The 19,804-nt window shown below is 34.6% G+C and overlaps 1 protein-coding gene across 2 annotated transcripts in view; it reads left to right on the forward strand.

Moving 5' to 3' along the window:
* Positions 1 to 15,989, forward strand: part of Nudcd1 (NudC domain containing 1) — a 70,035-nt gene extending 54,046 nt beyond the window's left edge. For both annotated transcript variants that reach the window (XM_027949310.3, XM_027949316.3), the window contains exons 9-10: positions 10,519 to 10,678; positions 12,861 to 15,989. In XM_027949310.3, coding sequence (XP_027805111.1) covers positions 10,519 to 10,678; positions 12,861 to 13,153 — 453 coding nt within the window. In that variant the 3' untranslated portion in view covers positions 13,154 to 15,989. The remainder of the gene's footprint in view (positions 1 to 10,518; positions 10,679 to 12,860) is intronic.
* The last annotated feature ends 3,815 nt before the right edge of the window (positions 15,990 to 19,804 follow it).

Below are 19,804 nucleotides of genomic sequence, written 5' to 3' on the forward strand. Positions count from 1 at the left end.
CTCAGTGTATGCTCTGATAAGAGCAGGCTCTAAGAAGCACTCATGCACTGATCCTGAGTAATCTGTCTGCAAGCCGCAGGCGAATGGCAGCCTGAAATTACCTGTTCTATGGCTGAATGAGCTGCGGTCAGTCGAAAACTGGGATGGTGACGTCAGCTCTCCAAGATGGTGGCCGCTGGCCTCCTCTGTGGTCTGACCGGTGTGGAGAACCGAAATGGACTGCTTCCTTCCCCCGTCTCGAACCCAGAATTCAGCACCGAGTACGGTGCTTGCACGGCTGGCAGAAACTGCAGCGCTGTATCCCTGCGTCGCTATCTCCTCGTTTCCCAGCGCGCGCTGCAGACTCTAGCCGCCTGGACGCAATATGTTTATTTTTTTACATTTATGTGGTGCTGAGGATCAAACCCAGTGCCTCATGAATGCTAGACGAGCGTGCTACCACTGAGCCACCACCCCAGTCCCGAATTGTTTTAATTTTTATTTATCGTGGAAGGTATTTATTTCATCCTCAGCTCTGAAGCTTAATTTTGCTGGGTACAGTATTCTTAGTTGGCATTCATTTTCTTTCAGTGCTTGGTAAACCTAGCTTATAAAGTCTGGGTTGAAAAATCAGCTTATATCTAGATTGGTTTACCTCTAGATGTGAAAAGCTGTTTATCTTTTCTTGGTCTCATGCCATGGAGCAGCTTGGAAAGTAGCCTCCTTTTTTCTGCCATCTTTTGAGTGCTCAAAAAAACCTTAGACATTAATTTTGGACCCAAAATGCATGAATAACTTTTCTATACAAGTTAAGTGTCAAAACTAGAATACAAACATTTTATAGTATGTGGATTACCATATCTGAAGTAGTCCCTAATCAGGGATACACACTGATGGTTGCTTAATAGTTATCTAAAGTGGTTTTCAGGAACACAGTGATGAACGTGGATTTGGAAGCACATATGAGTTTAAATTATAGCCACTACTTACTAGCTTAACTTAAACCTCAAACCTCTCAATTTCTTGATATTAAATTTCTTCTACTATAGAATGAGATCATAGTCCTAATTCTCGGGTAGTGAAGCTTAAATACGGTAGCAAATACCGATCTGCTCAATACTTCATACATACTCAGTACGGAATTAATAATATTAACAATACATCCTATGTGTAGAGTATGAATTTGGAATTAAAACTTTCAATCTTGTTGGAATTTCAAGAAGTACTTTACTTCTGAATAGATAAAACCTTTTTCTTAATATTATTTTTCAGTGTAATTTTGTAGTAGCTGTGATTAAAGGTTGTTTAAATGTCTTCACTTTGACATTTAATCTTCAGAAGTCTTTAATTACTAGGTGTTCCACAAAGAGAATTAAGAAACAATCAAGTGACTACTTGAAATGCATGTTCCAAATTTTCTCTAGAGAATATTTACTCTAATTGTAGTCTTCATTGGTATTTCAAAGATAAATATGACCTTTTCTACAATAAACATGGAAATAGAATAAATAAGAAATTATATTTTTTATTGTCGAAAGGTCTTATGAACTTAAAAGTTGCTTTTCTTTTTAAGCAATGCAGTATTTATTTGGCATTGACAACACATGAATTTTTGAAATAGTTAACTTTTTCCATTTAAATACCAAAACTACATTTAAATTCCTTCTTCCCCACTTGGAATTTTTTAAAAAAATTTTTACCCAATATTTATGTAGAGCATTCTGAAGAGAAAGTAACATTTTATGATTCTTGAGTATTATCATCAGTATGAACCCGTTAGCATGCTGTGTATTTCTATAGTAATACCTTTAGAGGCATTTGAAGTAAGGGGAATTCTTTGCCCTTGTAACCTACTCCATTTTAAAAACTCCTTTGCTGGTGGTACTTGGTTTGTTTTTATTCTTGGCACTACTAATAAGCTACTGGATATTACTACTTATCTCTGACACTGTTTGCCCAAAGTAGCCATCCTTTTTATTATTTACTATTCCATTTTGCTCATCTATCAAGTTGTAAACCCAGTGGATTTTTGTTAACAAACAGAATTTATAGTTCTCTAGTGAACAGTGGGATTTGTGGTACCTGTTATTTTGTCATGGTGGTACTGGGGATTAAAAGCCAGCACCTCACACATACTCAGAAAAGCAGAGCTACATCCCTACCCCATATGTCACCTGTTCTTGACTCAAAAACTTTTAGAACATCTTGTTCTTAATTATTTTGTGTAATTTCCCATGCTAGATAATGGGTAATTGTCTTACTTCTGTTTTGTCCACTTAAAATTTAACACAGTATCTTTGTTCTTCAAACATTTTCTTTGTTTTTCTAATATGCATATTTTCTGTCGTTATAGGATCATACAAAATATACTTATAATCGTGCTTTTTAATTACCACACTTAATTTCCATTGGCTTAGCAAAACTAGTTATTTTAGTTACTTTGTAACCTTTATTCTGATTTGGTTTTCCTTAGGAGAAAATTCAGTAATCTAAGCTTTTCTAAGTTTCAGGGAACAGAGAAATCCTTTTTGTATCAGATGATGGGTATGAGCATATGTGGGGTCTTTAAAGAACAATCGAAACTATCTCTTCAGATCTGGAGAGCTAAAGGCCACTCTGGGGATCACTGCACTTTAACAATAATGGAACACTCTTTGAAAAATAACACATAGTTCAAATGATTAGACAGTCTACTTGTCTCTTGGAAATCAAGTGTCCCCTGCTCTCTACCTTAGCACTTTACCATTTTGATCACATTGTCACCTTCTTTATTTGCTTCTGCTAAACATTCTTTTATTAATCACTCCCTCACTTTCTACAAGTCATGGTTTCTGCTTACTGTGTCGTCCTCCTAGTTAGTTGTCTTTTACCTTCTTCTTAGTTTGAATTACTTTTGCATGTGGACTTCCCCAAGAAGACTTCATTGTTTTGACCAGCTATTATCCAGTATGTGAAGTACTTGTTTGCCAACAACATTTTGATCATTTTCATATATTAATGGATAAAAGATAGGCATCTAACCCCAAAGTGAAACTACCTTTGATTCTGTTATGGAAGCCAGGAGAGTGGAATCCTACAGTACATAATTTGCCTGCTTTGCAAATGGAACATCTTGTAGATACTGAGCTATCACTAGTTTGTTGATTATAAGTCTTTAATTTTTTAGGCAAGTTTACCAATACTGATCAAGGGAATTCTGGCTTTTTTTGTCTAAGATATTAAAAGTTGGAAAAGTTGTCCATTCCACTGTAACAAGAGAAGATTAGATTATCTAAATAATCATAACTTAAAATTTTTTTGTTAGCGAGTTAAGGTTACATTACATGACAGTCTCATCTTCCTCCTATTATCAGGTGAACTGGTGTTCCTATCCCATCTCTCCTTGGTGGTACCTGCAAGCAGGAACACCAGTTCACCTGATAATAGGAGGAAGATGAGACTGTCATGTAAGTGGGTATGGGGATTCATCCAACAAATTGCTAAAGGCCTAAAGTAGTAGGAAACAACAAAGTATGGAACCCTTGTATGCACAGACATAAGGGTATTTTCATACAGTTGCAAGTTGTTCTTTATGGACCTTTACCAGGTACTAATGAGAAAGACTGGTAAAAGAGCAGGAGACTAGAGAAAAACTGGTATAGAATTGGAGGAGGGTAATATCTTATATGGTGGAAAATGTTTGTAGTCCTGACTGGATTATTTTTCTTGTGTAATAAAAGCCTACACTGCTGAAGGAAGTGCACCAAATCTTAGCACACCATTGTCTCAGAAGATTCTTTGTAGCTTACGGAAACGATAAAGAAGAAAAACACCACCGTATCCATGTTGGGGAAGAGATCAGAAAAATCATCCAGAGTAGTAGAAGTTTCCTACTCCTTTGGAAAGTGAGCATCACTGGAAATGCTCCGGCCATGAAACTGAGGCCATAGATACTGAAACTAAAGCAGAAAATACAGAGTATCCTATCTTCAACTCTCTGATCCTCTTCTGTCATTAGACTAGAAAGCACCAAGTAATAGGTAATGGCAGTCTGCCATCAAAAAAAAAGAGCAAGAGCATAGAGACTCAGTGCACAGAGAATGCCTAACACTGGGAGTGGAATAGTACCATTGAGAAACATTCTCCAGCAACTCGGTTTCCCCCAAAGCACAAGGGGACACTGAAGGAATTTGAAGCTAGTGATGCCCTGAAGCTAACCCTATCATCAACAAAACCCAAATTCAGATCAGTCCTGTCTCAATCTCCCAGTGAAGCACATAATCTCCTACACTAATGGCCTAGTAGAAGTGTGTTCTTTCTCAAGCATAAGTACTGTGTACCACATTCTCTGCTATTTTATATGAATTCCAGTATTTAATCAAAATTATAAGACACACAGCCAGGCATGATGGCACATAGCTATAATCCCAACTACTCAGAAGGCCGAGACAGGAGGAGAGCAAAAGCCTGCCTGAGCAAATTTAGTGAGACCTTGTCTTAAAATAAATAAATGAAAAGGGCTAGAGTTGTAGCTTAGTAGTAGGGCACCCTGGGTTAAATCCCTAGTACACACAGAAAAATAAAAAGTAAAAGTAAAAGGTACCCACAAAGAAGTAAAAACATCCCATTGTCAATAACAAAGGAAACAGTATAACTAAATTCAGATGACCCATGTTTTGGTCATCAGGCAGTTTAAACAGTATTTAATATGTTAAATGAATAGTGCAAGGGTAACAAATGCCAAATTTTAGCAGAGAAGTAAATTGCAAAAGACTGATGAAAAATGCAAGGAATTTAAAACAAACTAGCAATCAAAGAAGAATGCTTCCAACAAGCTTTTCAGTTATCTCAACACATCTTTTATTTTTTAGATCTTTAATCTCTTTGGAAAACCTCATGTTTTGAAAGCATGATCTACAATGCAGAAAGGTTCAGAGGTACACCTTTTAATCAAGGATGAGAACTGTAACTTCATCAGTGGATTAATCCATTTGACTGGTAAATAATTTGAATGGACTACTAGTTGGTAACTGTAGGCACATTGAGCATAGTTGGAGAAAGAAAGACATTAAGGGAATGCTGTTGGGGATTATATCTTGTCCCTGGCTCCTTGAGTCCATGGTATTTATTTCTCTCTCTGCTTCCCAACTGCCATGAGCTGAGCATTTTTTCTCTGCCATTCCCTTCCACCATCATGTTCTGCCTAACCTCAGGCCCAGAGCAATTGAGTTTGTTTGCTGTTTATTGAACTTCTGAAACCAAGTGCTCAAAATAAATTTTCTTTCTCTAATTTGTTCTTGTCAGGTATTTTAGTCACGGCAAAGAAAAGCTAACTAGCACAGTATGCATGGAACAAAAAAAAAAAAAAAAAAAAAGAAAGAAAAATCAGTGACCTTGGAGATTGGTTTAAGTTCTTATAATTTTTAATAGCCTAAGTGGGGGTGGGGGTTAAAAGAAAAAGAAATCCAATAGCTGTAGGGTGTTATCAATGGAACATTCACCAAAATAGACCATATTCTGGCCCATTATTTTAAAAATGTAAAAAAAAGTAACAAGTTTTAAAACAACAGTAATTTTAAGCAAAATGTTGTTGACCATAACAAATTAGAAATAAATAATAAAAATCTGAACAATTCACAAGTACTGGGAAAATAAACACGTTTATCAGTAATCTATCTGCTATAATGGAACTCAGTATTTTGTATTGAATGAAAACAAAATATTGTATATGTGGGATGCAAAGTAGAGCTTAGAAGGAAATTTGTAGCATGACATGTTATATTAGAAAAATGTCTTAGTTTAATGGTTTAAGCTTCCACCTGAAGAAACAGAGAAAGAACAAACTAAATATAAACCAAGCAGGAAGAAGGAGTCTGAAGAATTGTCTTCAACTATAAAGATATCCAGAGAAATTGAAAACTGAAAATAATGGAGAAAACTGATGAAACTGAAACCTGGTCTTATGAAAAGATTTATGATTGTTAAATCTCTAGCCAGACTGATCAAGAAAAAAGACACAAACTACCAATGTCAGCAATAAAGAATGGTGATATCAGTATAGATAATAAATGGAATATTATAAACAAACTATATTTCATTATATTTGACAATTTATGTGAAACAAATTTCTTGAAATTTCATTTAAGAATAAAATAGATAACTTTAATATTCATGTGTCTGTTAGAGATTAAATTAAAAGAAATCTCCAGGCTCAGATGTCTTCACTGGTGTATTCTCTCAAAGGAAGACACAGTATAAATTTTGTATAAACTTCCATAAAATAAAAGAAACTCTTCTTAGTTTATTTCATGAAGCATTACCCTGATGCCAGATAAAGGCATTAGAAGAAGAAAAAAGAATGGAAAGGAAGGAAGGAAGGAATAACTTTAATTAATATAAACAAAAAACCCTAAACAAAATGCTAGTAAATCTAGCAATAAGTAAAAAGAATAATATTCATGACCAAGTTGTGTGGTCATGAAGAGGAATTTAGGGCTAACTCATTATCTGAATATCAATATAATTCACCATATCAGCAAACTAAAAAAAAAAAAGTGCTCTTGCTAGTAGACGCGGAAAAAGAATTTGACAAAATTTAGCACCAGTTTATGATAAAAATGCTCAGCAAACTAGGTATTAAAGGTAACTGCCCCTAAAACCCTAGAATTGATCATTATACTTCATAGTAAAAGACTAAGTGCTTTCTGTTAAGATTGGGAACAGGCCAAGATGTCTGCTCCAACTACTCCTGTTAAACATCATTCTGGAGATCCCAGTTATTGCAGTGAGTGAAGAAAAACGCATGAAAGCCTAAATTATCAAGAGATTCCAGTACCATTATGAGAAAAGTGAAACCAAACACTGTTTAGTTGTTATCCTAAAAGCAGTGTTGATATGCGGTTCCTTTATCGGAACCTTTGGATGGAAGTGCAATCTTGCTTTCCAGTGTGGCAGCTGACTAACCTAAGAAGCATCAAATAACTTCAGTGGAACCTTTTTAGTTTAGCAGTGTGGAATACTTGGTTTTAAAATGAAGACTGAGGAGGATAAGGTTTATTTGTTAAGTAAAATGAATATCACAATCTCATTATATACAAAAAGAAAAAAGTCCATCAGTTCTTTTATATCACATTTTTTAAAATATTTTTTTAGTTGTAGATGGACAATACCTTTATTTTGTTTAGTTACCTAATTTTTAAATGGGAGTGTTGTGTCTCAATTATTATAGGCTGTATTACCATTATAAATTGACTATTTTGTTTACTTTGTTTTTAAAATTGTCAGAAACTGGGTGTATAAAGAATCAAAATCTTATATGAAAAAGTGCATTATCTTAAGATTTAAATTGAAAGCAGTGAGTATATGTTTGAAACTACTAAAAAAAGAGAACTTATATGACAAAAAATTATAGGCAGAACAGTGAATTCTATATTTTTGAAATGGTGTAAGCATTTAGAAATTATTTCTAAAGTAAATATTTTGGGATTAGAACAAAGAAAATATATGTTAATACTGTTTTTCATAGCTATTCCCACAAGTCTAGGCATAAAATAAATGCTACATGAGTTGTTCCAAAGTTGCTTTGTTTTCCTTATTACTGTTACTTATCTATCTCGTTTGTTTAATTTGGAATGCCTGTACTATACAAAGCAGAATGAATAGAAGGGTAGAATGGTATAATGAACAACAATATTTAATAATGTTTTAGTGCTGACCATTATCCAAGGGTTTGAAATACGTTGTTTGCTTATAACAATTATGCAAGAAGTACTGTTATTACTGAATTTATAATAAAATAAATCAGGGCTTAACTATGACTATCCAAGGATATAGTTAACACCCTCAAAGAATATATGATAAGTTCAACTAGAAAGGTATGAATAGTTATGATATGTTCTTTCTTTGTATTAACATGGGAAAGCCTTTTTAGAGGAAACAATGCCATTCGTATATGGCATGGGACAATGGGCATAACATACCACAAGTAGAAAAAACACGAACAAACAAAGGGGAAAGTAGGAGAAACAGTTTGTAAATTGTGATCCAGTTGTGCTGCCTGTTTTGAGAAGAGTAGTAGGAGCCAATATTGGAAGGGCATATTGGAGCCAGGTTTTGAGAAATTTTCAAAATGTCATTCAAGTTTGTATATTTGTCTTTAAACTTTGGAAAGCCAAGAGGAAAGATTGAAAAATGTAAGATTTCTGGAGGTGAGAACCAAAAAGCACACAAAACTATGTACTTGGTTAAGTCTGAAGCTTCTAGCCAGGAACCTGTAATCTCAGGGCTCAGGGGACTTAACCAGGAGGATCACAAGTTCAAGGCCAACCTTGGCAATTTAGCAAGACACTGTCTCAAAAATATAAAAAGGATTGGGAATGTAATTGCGGTAGATCTCCCCTGGGTCCAATCCCCAGTACTGAGGGGCAGGGTAGGAGAGACAAGTCTACAAGCTCCTAAACCCTAGTAATCCTCCAGTGAATAGTTCTTTAAGAACCTAATTATAAGCCTTTTCCCTTAAAGATTACATAACTTTCGTTCAAAAAACATTCAGAATATGGAGACAAGAAGACAGACTTCTGGTTCTCAAGATTATTTAGGCTTATAGCTGGGTGCAGTGTACACACCTTTAATAATCCCATCTGCAATGGAATCTGTGTCAGGAGGGTGGCCAAGTTTAAGGCCAAACTCAAACAGGAATCTCTCTCAAAATAAAAATTTAAAAAGGACTGGGGTATAACTCAGTGGTAAAGCACTTACCTACGTTACTCAAGACCCTGAATTCAATCCCTAGTACTCCACCATACATACAAAAAGATACTTAGTCCTGTAAAATGGGTGTCATATTAGATTGATATTATTGTTGTAACAAGTTTAGTGTCTATAAACAGCACACATTTATTCTCTTACAATTCCAGATGTCAGAAGTTCTAAAATCTGTTTTCAGGACTGTATTCCTTTTGGAAGATCTGGGGGAGAATTCATTTCCTTTCCTTTTCTAATTTGTAGATGCTGTCTGCCTTAACTGGCTTGTGGCCCCAAAATCCATCTTCCAAGCCAATAGTGTAGTATCTTCCAATCTCTTTGCTTTTGTTGCTCCAATTGTCTGTTGATTTTTTTCCCTTCCTCTTATAAGTCTTGTTAATACATTGGACCCATCCATGTAATCTCTCCACTCAAGATCTTAAGTTTAATTACATCTACAAAGTCCATTTTGCCATGCAGGGAAAGTTACTCAGAGGTTCCAGGGAATTAAGAAGTGGATATTTTTGGGTAATAATATCCAGCCCACAGATGATATACATGCATAGTAATAATCTAATGATTACTGGATATATATCATGTTGCAATATGATAAATAACTGGCTGGGGATAAGAAAAATTCAGCTGGCAGTTTTCAATTCAAGCAGCTCATATAACTATGAGAATTCTGAGAATAACTGATGGTTGAACTGCATCTTAGGGGATAAGTAGGAATCCATCAAGAAAAAAAAAAGACAAGAGGAGTCTGGTCAGAATACCCTTGTTAAAGGGGCAGTAAGTAGAGGCAAACTGAAATTGCTGGCTTTGTTGATAAACAATTTTTTGACATAATCACAGAAAATGAAGTGTATATATAAGTAAATGGGAACAGAAGAAAAAGAGTATCAGTCAGAGTAAAGGGCTCATAAAAAGAGACCTTTATCCTCCTCGTTTTATTTTCCAGTTTATCTCCCTTGGTGGTTAACCTTTCACTTGATGGCTCAGGGTCCTTGTTCTTTTCTCATTGCTGTTTAGTTAAATATGGGAAGATCAGAAATCATTTCAGTTATGTACTTCATACTGTTAATACTCATTTGGCTTATGAAAATAAATATACCTTTATGAAAATATTATTTCAACTTTTATTTTACTTCTATTATTATTATTTTTTCATCTGTGAAAGCCCTTGGTAAACAAGAAAGAATGAGCATGAAGGTGCAGAGCTGAAGCATTGAGCCTGTCATAAAAGAGCAGTTAGCTAGTAGTAATTTTGAAAGTAAACCTTACTTATTCACTGATTATCAGGAGCAAAGGTAGAGAAGAAATTATCTGTGGTCTCTGTGTGGTAGCCTGTCTCCTTTAAGAGAGTGAGTTTCCTGAAGGTCGAATCCAATTACGAGTCTCAATTTGACAATTTTGTATAAAAATCAATTCCTTTAGTCATCAATATTGCAATAACAATTATTGACATAATAAATATTATTGACTTAATACCATAATTAAGCAATACACTCAAGTAAAAAATTTGTAAACAGACCTGAGTTTGAATCCTAGTATTGTGATTTTTCTGTGTAGTATAGAACAAGTTTCTTAAGCTCTCCAAGATTATTCTTTCATCTATTCAACGAAGATAATAACAGCTTCATGACTTTGTTGAGAAGATTTTAAAGAGTGTAATAGTAGCACATTTCTTTCAGGAACCATATGAGGAGTCTTTAGGTTTTAAAAAGTTTAGACTAGTTTCTAACAAAAGTGCTCAGTTTTGTCAGTATTGTTAATTTATTATCAAATAAATTATTATTAATTTTTTTGTCACTTTAGGTAAACCTTGGAAGCAACCAGTACCTTTTCTCTGTCGTAGTAGATCCTAAAGAAATGCCCTGCTTCTGTTTGCGCCATGATGTTGACGCCCTACTCTGGCAGCCACACTCCAGCAAACAAGATGATATGTGGGAACACATTGCAACTTTCAATGCTCTAGGTATAAAGCAAGCTCTTTGACAGTGTTTTCCATTACACAAAAAATTAGTTATCATTAAGTTTATTTGCCTTTTTCTTTTTAATTTGAGCTATCCTAATTACATTTAGATTAATTTGTGGTATGACTGGTTGCTTGTATTACTTGTGTTTTAGTTGATGAAGGCTAATGCTATTAGAACAGAGATAATCTGTTCTTATGCTTGTATGAAAGATTAACACAGAATAGAAATGGAAATGGTTATCTAACCACTTGAATCATTCTAATCAGTCATTTGCTTATTTTAATTCTTTTAAGTTATGCAATATTATAATATGAACAAGGGAACTTGTATTTAGGTTTCTTCATAGTAATCTTTAAAAGTAGCATAGAATTGCTCTAAGGTAATGTACATTAGATAGCATGTTCCACTGAACTTAAGTGGCCATTATAATGGAAACACTTAGAAAAGTGGCATTAAGCAGAAATTACATTTATTTGGTAGAATAAAAGGGAAAATACTGATTTCAAAACTAGGACTTAAAATTTTTAAGCCACTTTATTATAGGAGTGTGCAGTCATTTATTTTATGTAAAAATACATTAGTAACTATTGTGTAGGAGAAATTTTTTATGTTAATTAGCCACCATGACTTTATTGAAAGGTTGTTTTAAACTGACAGAAGGAAGTAAAATTATTCATTTTAATGGATAAATGTGCACAACCCTAACTGTAGAGATTTGTCAGTTATCCTTTATGGTGTAGTTAATAACGTAGGCTACTAAACTGGTTAATTCAGACACCAAATAGATTTTTATGACCTGAAATTCAAAGTTTAATAGATTTAGCTATATATTTTTAGCCTCTGTACTGTCATTCCTATTTTATAAAAAATCTCCTCTTTCAATAAGAGGAGAGTTCTGTCATATGTTTCAGATGCTCAGATCCTCCATTTGTATGCCCAAACCCTCTATTATAGAGGAAATCTGCTATGCTTGAGTCTAAATTAAATGAACTGTACATTAGATATGTACTCTTGAGATATAATCTGCATTACTAATTCTGTCAAAATTAGTTTGGACAGCTAATTCTAAACTACTCACATAGGAGTCTACGTCCTCTTCACTTTTCCTTCTTCAAACCTTACAAAAACAGTATTGATCTTCCTGTGCCCCATAGCTTTGCTCATTGTTTTTTGTTGAGATTTTGGTTTTCATTAGTGTTACATTTTTTATTGCACATGTTATAAAATTTAGAAACCATGTACCAATCTGAAAATTCTAGATTATCTTTCAAAACATAAATGTCCTTTAAATATGAAGAGATACTTTTTATTAAAACATGTGCATGATTTAAGATGATTTAAGATTGTTCAATTTCAAGGATATCCTAATTAAGTTTTTTATTAGATACTTGAGTCTTTTTTAGCTTGAGTAGTTTCAAAGTTCTGCTTTGGGGGGCTGAAATACAAAAACATCCTATTATAGTTTTGATATTACTGTATAAAAACACCACAAACATTGTAGGGATCATGGGAGAATGCATTGTGAATTAGTACCTTCAGGGATGCATTATGAACAGCCTCTTAAAGTAACTTCATGATATTATTTATTATACAGACATTTTTCCTATTTGATAAGAGAAAACACGACTCTGCTATATTTGTTATTCATCCACCTACATACTAAACTGGCATTTAAAGATCTTTTGGTGGACTGGTGTTGTGGCTCAGTGGTAGAGCACTTGCCTAGCAAGTGCAAGGCCCTGGGTTTGATCCTCAGCACCACATAAAAATAAATAACAGGATTATGTCCAACTACAACTAAAAAATAAATATTTAGGGAAAAAAAAGGTCTTAAACATTAAGATGCCAAAAGTTTTCAGATTTGTAGTGTTTTAATTATTCATGGAAATTAAATGGAATTATATTGTGCTGTTCTTGAAAAGATGAATTCCTATTTTGTTTCTTAGGAATTAAAGCTGTATTTTTGCACTGGTTGGGAGAAACTGTGGGTAAATTGCTAATGGTTCTGAATTCAACCATGATTGAATATTTATGGTATATATTTTACTTAGGCATTTTAATTTGTAATAGAAGTTATAAGATATTCAATGTTAAGCCATTATTTTCTCCCTTCCGCTTAACATACTTTTTTTTGTTGTTGTTGTTCTTGTTGTCTGTCTGTCTGTCTTATATTTTTGGCAGGTTATGTCCAAGCATCAAAAAGAGACAAAAAATTTTTTGCCTGTGCTCCAAATTACTCCTATGCAGCCCTTTGTGAGTGCCTTCGTCGAGTTTTCATCTATCGTCAGCCTACTCCCATGTCCACTGTGCTTTACAACAGAAAGGAAGGCAGGCATGTAGGGCAGGTTGCTAAGCAGCAAGTAGCTAGCCTAGAAACCAATGATCCTATTTTAGGCTTTCAGGCAACAAATGAGAGATTATTTGTTCTCACTACCAAAAACCTCTTTTTAATAAAAGTAAATACAGAGAATTAATTTTTCCAACATGTTGACTTCTCTGTACTGGGAAAGTATTCAGCAGTGACTAAAGGACTGGGTAGTTATACCATAACCTGTTAAGTTTTAATATATTAAAAATATCTCATATGGATTTTTTATATTTTAAAGGATATTAGAAATGTATTTAAAAGATTATGATACTGTAAAAACTATGGAATGAAACTGCAGATTTAGAAACATTGGCGTCTGTAAAAAAATGTAGTATTGGCAAGTATAATTATTTTTAAAAAACAAGCTAGAATCTCATATTTTATAAATGAAACGTGTAGTTCAGTGTTTAAAATAAAAATATATATCATGTACTTTTCATTGATTAGGTTGGTACGTCTGTAGAATGTTTAGGTTAACAGTTGAAATGTTGAGTATTGTAAAAACTTATTTAAATGGACTAAATATCTGAGTCTATGCAAAGCAGGAAGTATAGCAGGTTGAATAGTCCTAAAGTTGCTCAGAGATCTTGGTTGTCTTTCAGATGAAGCATAGCTTTATTTAATTTTTAATTGTTTTGCTCTGCCACCTAGATAAGGTTAACTACCATGTTATCCATTGTTGCATAAGAAAGTACCCCAAAACCCAGTGATTTAAAATAAGATTTATGACTTTTCACTGTTCTGTAAGTTGACTGGCTGTGCTCTGCATGGCCTCTCAACTTTTAGTATGCTAAACTGGGCTGCATCCCACAACAGAACAAATGTTTGAAGAGGGCAAGCTTCAATATGCAGTACCATGCCTGTACTCCCTTCATATTTGCAAGTCACATGGCCAAGTCTAGAATCAGTGTCAGAGAGGACTATATAAGGACATAGACAGCAGGAAGTATGATTCAATAGAGCCATTAATGTAGTAGTCTACAAACAAGGACTAAGGGCAATAAATTCTCACAGCTTAAACAAAATAATTCTGTTTGTACATTAATTTTTTTCACCATGATTTTCAGTTTTATTTCCCTAGGTTTCTTTTGTCCCCCCCCCCCCCCGCCCCCCTTTTTTTTTTTGGTGGTTGTTGTTGTTTTGGTACCAGGGATTGAATTCAGGGGCCCTTAACCATTGACTCACATCCCCAGACCTTTTTTAGTTTTGTTTTTAGAGACAGGGTCTTACTGAGTGGCTCAGGGCCTTACTAAGTTGCTGAGGCTGGCTTGGATCATCCTGCCTCAACCTGTGCCCAGCTCCCTGGGTTTCTTTTAGTTTTTAGTTATCTGGAGTTTTTCTTAATAAGACTTTACTCTAAAAAGCAGAAAATGAAGATAAAAAGAGGTAAGATAGAAAATAGCTGTTCCTAACTTATCTTTTGTCAATCTGAGCAAGTATTTCACTGAATTGGATTTTAATGAAAGAAGAAAAAACAGGCTTAACAGAAGAGAAGGGAAAAGATGGGAATTGCTTACATGTTCTTAATCCCATCTCAGAATGCAGTTTCCTAGAGAGAAATTTAAATGGGTTTAAAATATATTACTGATTTTTGCCCCAATTTAAAATAAAAGATTTGTAGCTTGGGTATATGGAAAATGTCAAAGTCAGAAAATATGGTTTCTAGATTGAAAGATTACATAAATTTACTTTTGTCTTCTCCCTGGTACCAAAGAAGTTGCTTTCAAGTTTCTTCTCATAAATATACAGTTTTGAGGAGTTACTTAACTATTAAGTGAAAGTAATATTCCCTAATCCATAAACTCAAATGTGAAAATCTAAAATAAAGTCTCATTATGGAGAGTATAGTTATTATATCTTCCCCCCCACTGTGAAATTAGGCCTCTTAATACAAATAATGGAAAAACAGACCTAAATTAACTTAGGCAAAAGAGAGGAATTAATGGCTTATATTGCCAAAATTTCAATAATAGCTCTGAGTTTAATCATTGATACGTTAATGATCAGTTTTCACTCACAGCCACCTAGCTCCGTACGTGTTTGCTCCATATTTTAATAAGTTCTTGCCTCACTATAGTGAGAAATATGGTTGTTACATCCCTGCATTCTTATATCTAATAGGAAACCTTTGTCCCAGAAATCATAGCAAAAGCTCATTGTGAATGATTGGTTCTTAAGGGGTCAGGTTCCCATTTATGAGCCAACTACATGATAGAGATTTTGCTTTTGGAAAGTACCCACTGGCTTATGTTTAAATAATACTCTCCGTACCTGGGGCCAAAGAGTGGAGATAGTAATACACAAATGGAATTATAAATTATGGTCTAGCTTCTGAAATAAAGAATGGATGTCACTGCCCCCAGATATAGGAAATGAGCACTGAAATGCTATTTACTACAAGAAAAATTATTAATAAAAAGAAATATAATGAAACAATGTGGTTATGGTAATAGAAAATTTCTGATAAATTCTTTTTTTAAAAAAAGTAGCCATTTTAACAGCATTATTGAGGAATCGACTGAAAATAAAAGAAAATTTCAAGGAAAGAAACATTGAAAGATTTCACAAAATGGAGACAGGATTGCATTTAAGAAGCAGGGTTTGTGCACAATTTCAGCCTTTGCCTGGAATGTGAACTGTGGCCTCCTTCAGCCTTTGACCACAGGCATCTGAACCACTGGACAGTTAAATTGTGCATAGCAATTCAAGATGCATACCAAGGGGTCTAAGTACTCTTGTTTATGGACATTTGCATTCTGTTTGTACTTTCTTTATCTTCTATCAGTCCTGTCACTGTTTTTTCTCAACATACAGAAATCCTTATTAGCTCCCACTTTTCCTGCCTTCATTGGAGCACTGATTCACAGCCGTCTGAATCTGTGTATTCCAAATTACAATTTATAAAAGATTCCCTCTCCCCAAATAAAGTCCTTTTTCACTTCTGCAGTGTCTGAGTGTGGATTGACCAACACAACATACAATAAAATGCATATTTAAAATATTTTGATTGGGAAATATGTAGTTGATCTTCTGTGCCATTGCCTAGCACACAACTCCTAAAATCCTTGGAATCTCCAAAATGAAAAGCATCTTTTATTTACACATGAGTTGAATGAGGGGTGGGTGGCTGGTCACTGTGAGGGTAAAGCCATGGTCAGAGGATTTAATTAGAGCATTGGGACTTTCAACCCCGACCTCTAACCTCCAAAAAGTGTTAAAGGTCAAGTGGATCATGAGTGGCAGTGAAATGAAGCCTCCGTAAAACCCCACATGGACAAATCTGGAGAGCTTTCAGATAGCCCAACACATGAGAGATTCCAGGAAAGTAAACAAAAACATTTACATGTAGGGAGAGTAATTCATCCCAACTCCATGGGGACAGAAGTTCCTATACTAGGAACCTTTCCAGACTTCACTCACCCTGTGTATCTCTATCTAGAGCTTTGTTTATATCCTTTAAAATATTTTTTAAAATATTTTAAATACATTAGTTGTTCACTAGTTTATATGTGTTTCCTGAGTCCTGTGAACCGCTCAAGCAAATTGATCAAATTTGAGGGGTTATGGGAAGTGATTCATAGCCAATAATAGGTCAGAGAGGTAAAATAACCTGGGCATTGCAGTTGGTACTGGAAGTGTGAGCAGTCTTGTAGGACTGAGCCCTAAATCTGTGGGATCTAACTGAGGAAAATTCTGAGATGCTCTATGTTTAATTACAAGGATCAAAGGTTAATCTGTTATTAAGCAGGGAGCTAAGAACAAATAAAATTTTACACTCTTGAATGTATGTTAAAATCTTAAATCTCATCTCAAGGCCCACACCCCAATACATCTTGCTTGGAATCTGAAACAATATAGAAGCAACAATTGTGTCTGAAGGATTGCCCTTCCATTTCTCCTATAGTGAGTCAAGTGTCAGTGTAAACTACTTGTTCCAGGACCTGGTCCTTTCTGACTAGCATTTGTAACAACTCAATAAACCCATTTAGTTCAGTGAATCTTCTATCTCAAAAGTTTTGGTTTAACACTAGTGCTAGAATTGATGTGTGGAGAAAATCACTTGTATTTTATATTACAGTTGCTTTTGGAAAATGTCAACTAGACTAGAGCTGACAGGAATTTTCAATAATAAAAATTGGGGGAAGAAGGCATGGTGAAGTCATTGGCTATTTTTACCATAGGTATCAGCAATTCCACATCTGGGTATACACCCCAAAGAAGTAAACTACATAAATGTTCATAGTGGCATTATGCATAATAATCAGAAATTATAAAAAGCCCAAATAACTATCAATTGATAAATGAACAAATAGAATGTGATATATCCTTACAATAGAATATTACCTGGCAATGAAGGAAGTAGTGATACATGCTCAACACAGGTGAATCTTGAAAACAATATGCTAAGTGAAAGAAGCCAGTCACAATACACCACATATAGTATAATTCCATTTATATAAAAAGTTGGATCTATATCTGTTAAAAAAAAAAAAAAAGCAGATTAGTGCTTGCTAAAGGTTGAGTGGAATAGATAATGGCAGCTGATGGTAAGTTTATTTTGGGGGTGATAAAAATTTCCTAAAATTGATCACAGCAATAACTATACCATCCTGTGATTGAAATGTATAATTTAGGGGCTTTTTGACAAATAGGTGGATTGTGTGGTATGTGAATTATATCTCAAGTCATGGAAACAAGATGAAAGAAATGTTGCCAAGGTCAGCTTTCATTCTAAATATATATAGATTTTTTTTCTTAAATGGTGCTTTTGCCTTCAGTTTGTTTATATATTTTATTTTAAAAGAATTTAAAAGGAAGTTTGGGGGCTCACAGTTTCAGAGGTCTCAATCCCTAGATGGTTGGCTCCATTGGTCTGGACTTAAGGTGAGGCAGTACATCATGGCAGAAGAGTGTAGTGGGAGAAAGCAGCTCAGGACATGGAACCCGGAAGCAGAGAGAGACAGCACCCCTAACCATGGATAAAATATGAACCCCAAGGTACGACTTCATTGATCTACCTCCTTCAGCCATACCCTACATGCCTACAGTTGCCCCATTTAATCCCTATAGGGGATTAATGCTCTGATTAGGTTAAAGCTCCCGTAACCCAATCATTTCGCCTCTGAATTTCATTGCATCGTCTTACAAATGAGCTTTTGGGGAACACCTCATTGAAAGCGTAACAGTAGGGATATTAAGTTACCAGTGATACTGTCATCAAAATATCTCCAATGAAGTACTTTTTCTGTAATGTTGTAAGTAGTTATTTGGACAAAGGCATACTCTATTTTGTATTTATTTTATACAGATATTTATATTTATCTAAAACTGTGTGAGTCTATAGAAAGTGATTTAAACTATCAGCCTTTTATTCTTGGTAACATGCAATCTTTGAAAATCACAAAGAACTCTACACATTGCTTATTTAGGAGTGGAGTCAGAATGAGTGTTGAATGTTAAGACTCCCCCACTCCTGAAGATATGTGTGCTACTAAGTGGTTTTATAGTTAAAATGAACTGATATTGTAGATTTTCTTTGAGTATGCTATTGTTCAAAATTAACATCTCTTTTGATTTTATCCTGTATATATCTTTAGTAATGAAGGATTTAGACCAATAAATGAGAACAGCCTTTGTTTACATGTCCAGGGTCTAGTTGAAAATCACTGCCATGGATCTTGGAGAAACAATGCTCATTGTACATAAAGATATGAGGCTTTTTAGGGCCTTGGGACTGGAGAAAAGCTTTAATGTCCATGTAAGGAGTTTCTAATGATCTGGAAATTCTAATTTTCTCTGTCTTTGTGTTTCTTGCTTCCTCTCCTTCCCATCTTTCTCCTTTCTCCCTTCCTTCTCCTCCATCTGTCTCTGGCAGCCACTGCTTAGGTGGAGTTTCCTCCCTTTACCCAGACATTCATCTGCCATACACCTGCCAGAAGAGTGTTACAATTGATGGAAAAATAAATTCATTTGACAACTGGTGTATTAGGATCATCTTAGTACGTAAAAGACAAAGTTTACCTGTTCTTACCTCTGTTGACAATTTATTGGTATCACATGGCAAAACAACTGTGACAAGCTAATATTCCTATAACTAAGAGTGGGTGGGGGTCTTTGATAATGAGAGATACTTGTCATCTGAGGACAATATAGAAAAAGGTAGTTTGAAAGAAGAGGTTGGGAATAACAGGGATGGATCACATAATTAACCTAGTCTGCTATGTTTATTATTGGAGCAAACTGTGAAATTTGCATTTGCACATGTGTGTGGGTATGTGTGTGATGGGGGAGAGAGTATGCTGGAGGTGAACTGTTTACCATTATATTACAATGAGAAAATAATTAAAATATTCTCCAAATACAGTGGTTTTTCCTAAATTTGAGCATCAGATACATTTGTTCATTGATCACATATATAGCAAGTATATGCTTCTGTGTTACTTTGCTAGGTGCTGAGGATGATCAAAATGTCAGAACAGGTCTTTCAGGAGTTTTGTTTTATAAAAGGAACAGATTTCCCCCAATATCTACTGTAAATTGGAGACAATGATTCATTCCTCAGAGCTGTTTTGAAAATTGTATGTTATATAGAGTGCCTCATTTTTAAACATGCTACTTTCCTCAAAGGAATTTATGATATCTTAAAGAATATGCGACTGTTAGACATGAAGTGAATTGTGATAGCATGATATTGGGTATTAAATGAAATTTTTCCTCTCATAATTGATTAAAGCCCCCAGAGAAAGAACAAAATTTG

This window comes from Marmota flaviventris, chromosome 15 (assembly GCF_047511675.1).
Source record: "Marmota flaviventris isolate mMarFla1 chromosome 15, mMarFla1.hap1, whole genome shotgun sequence".
NCBI lineage: Eukaryota > Metazoa > Chordata > Mammalia > Rodentia > Sciuridae > Marmota > Marmota flaviventris.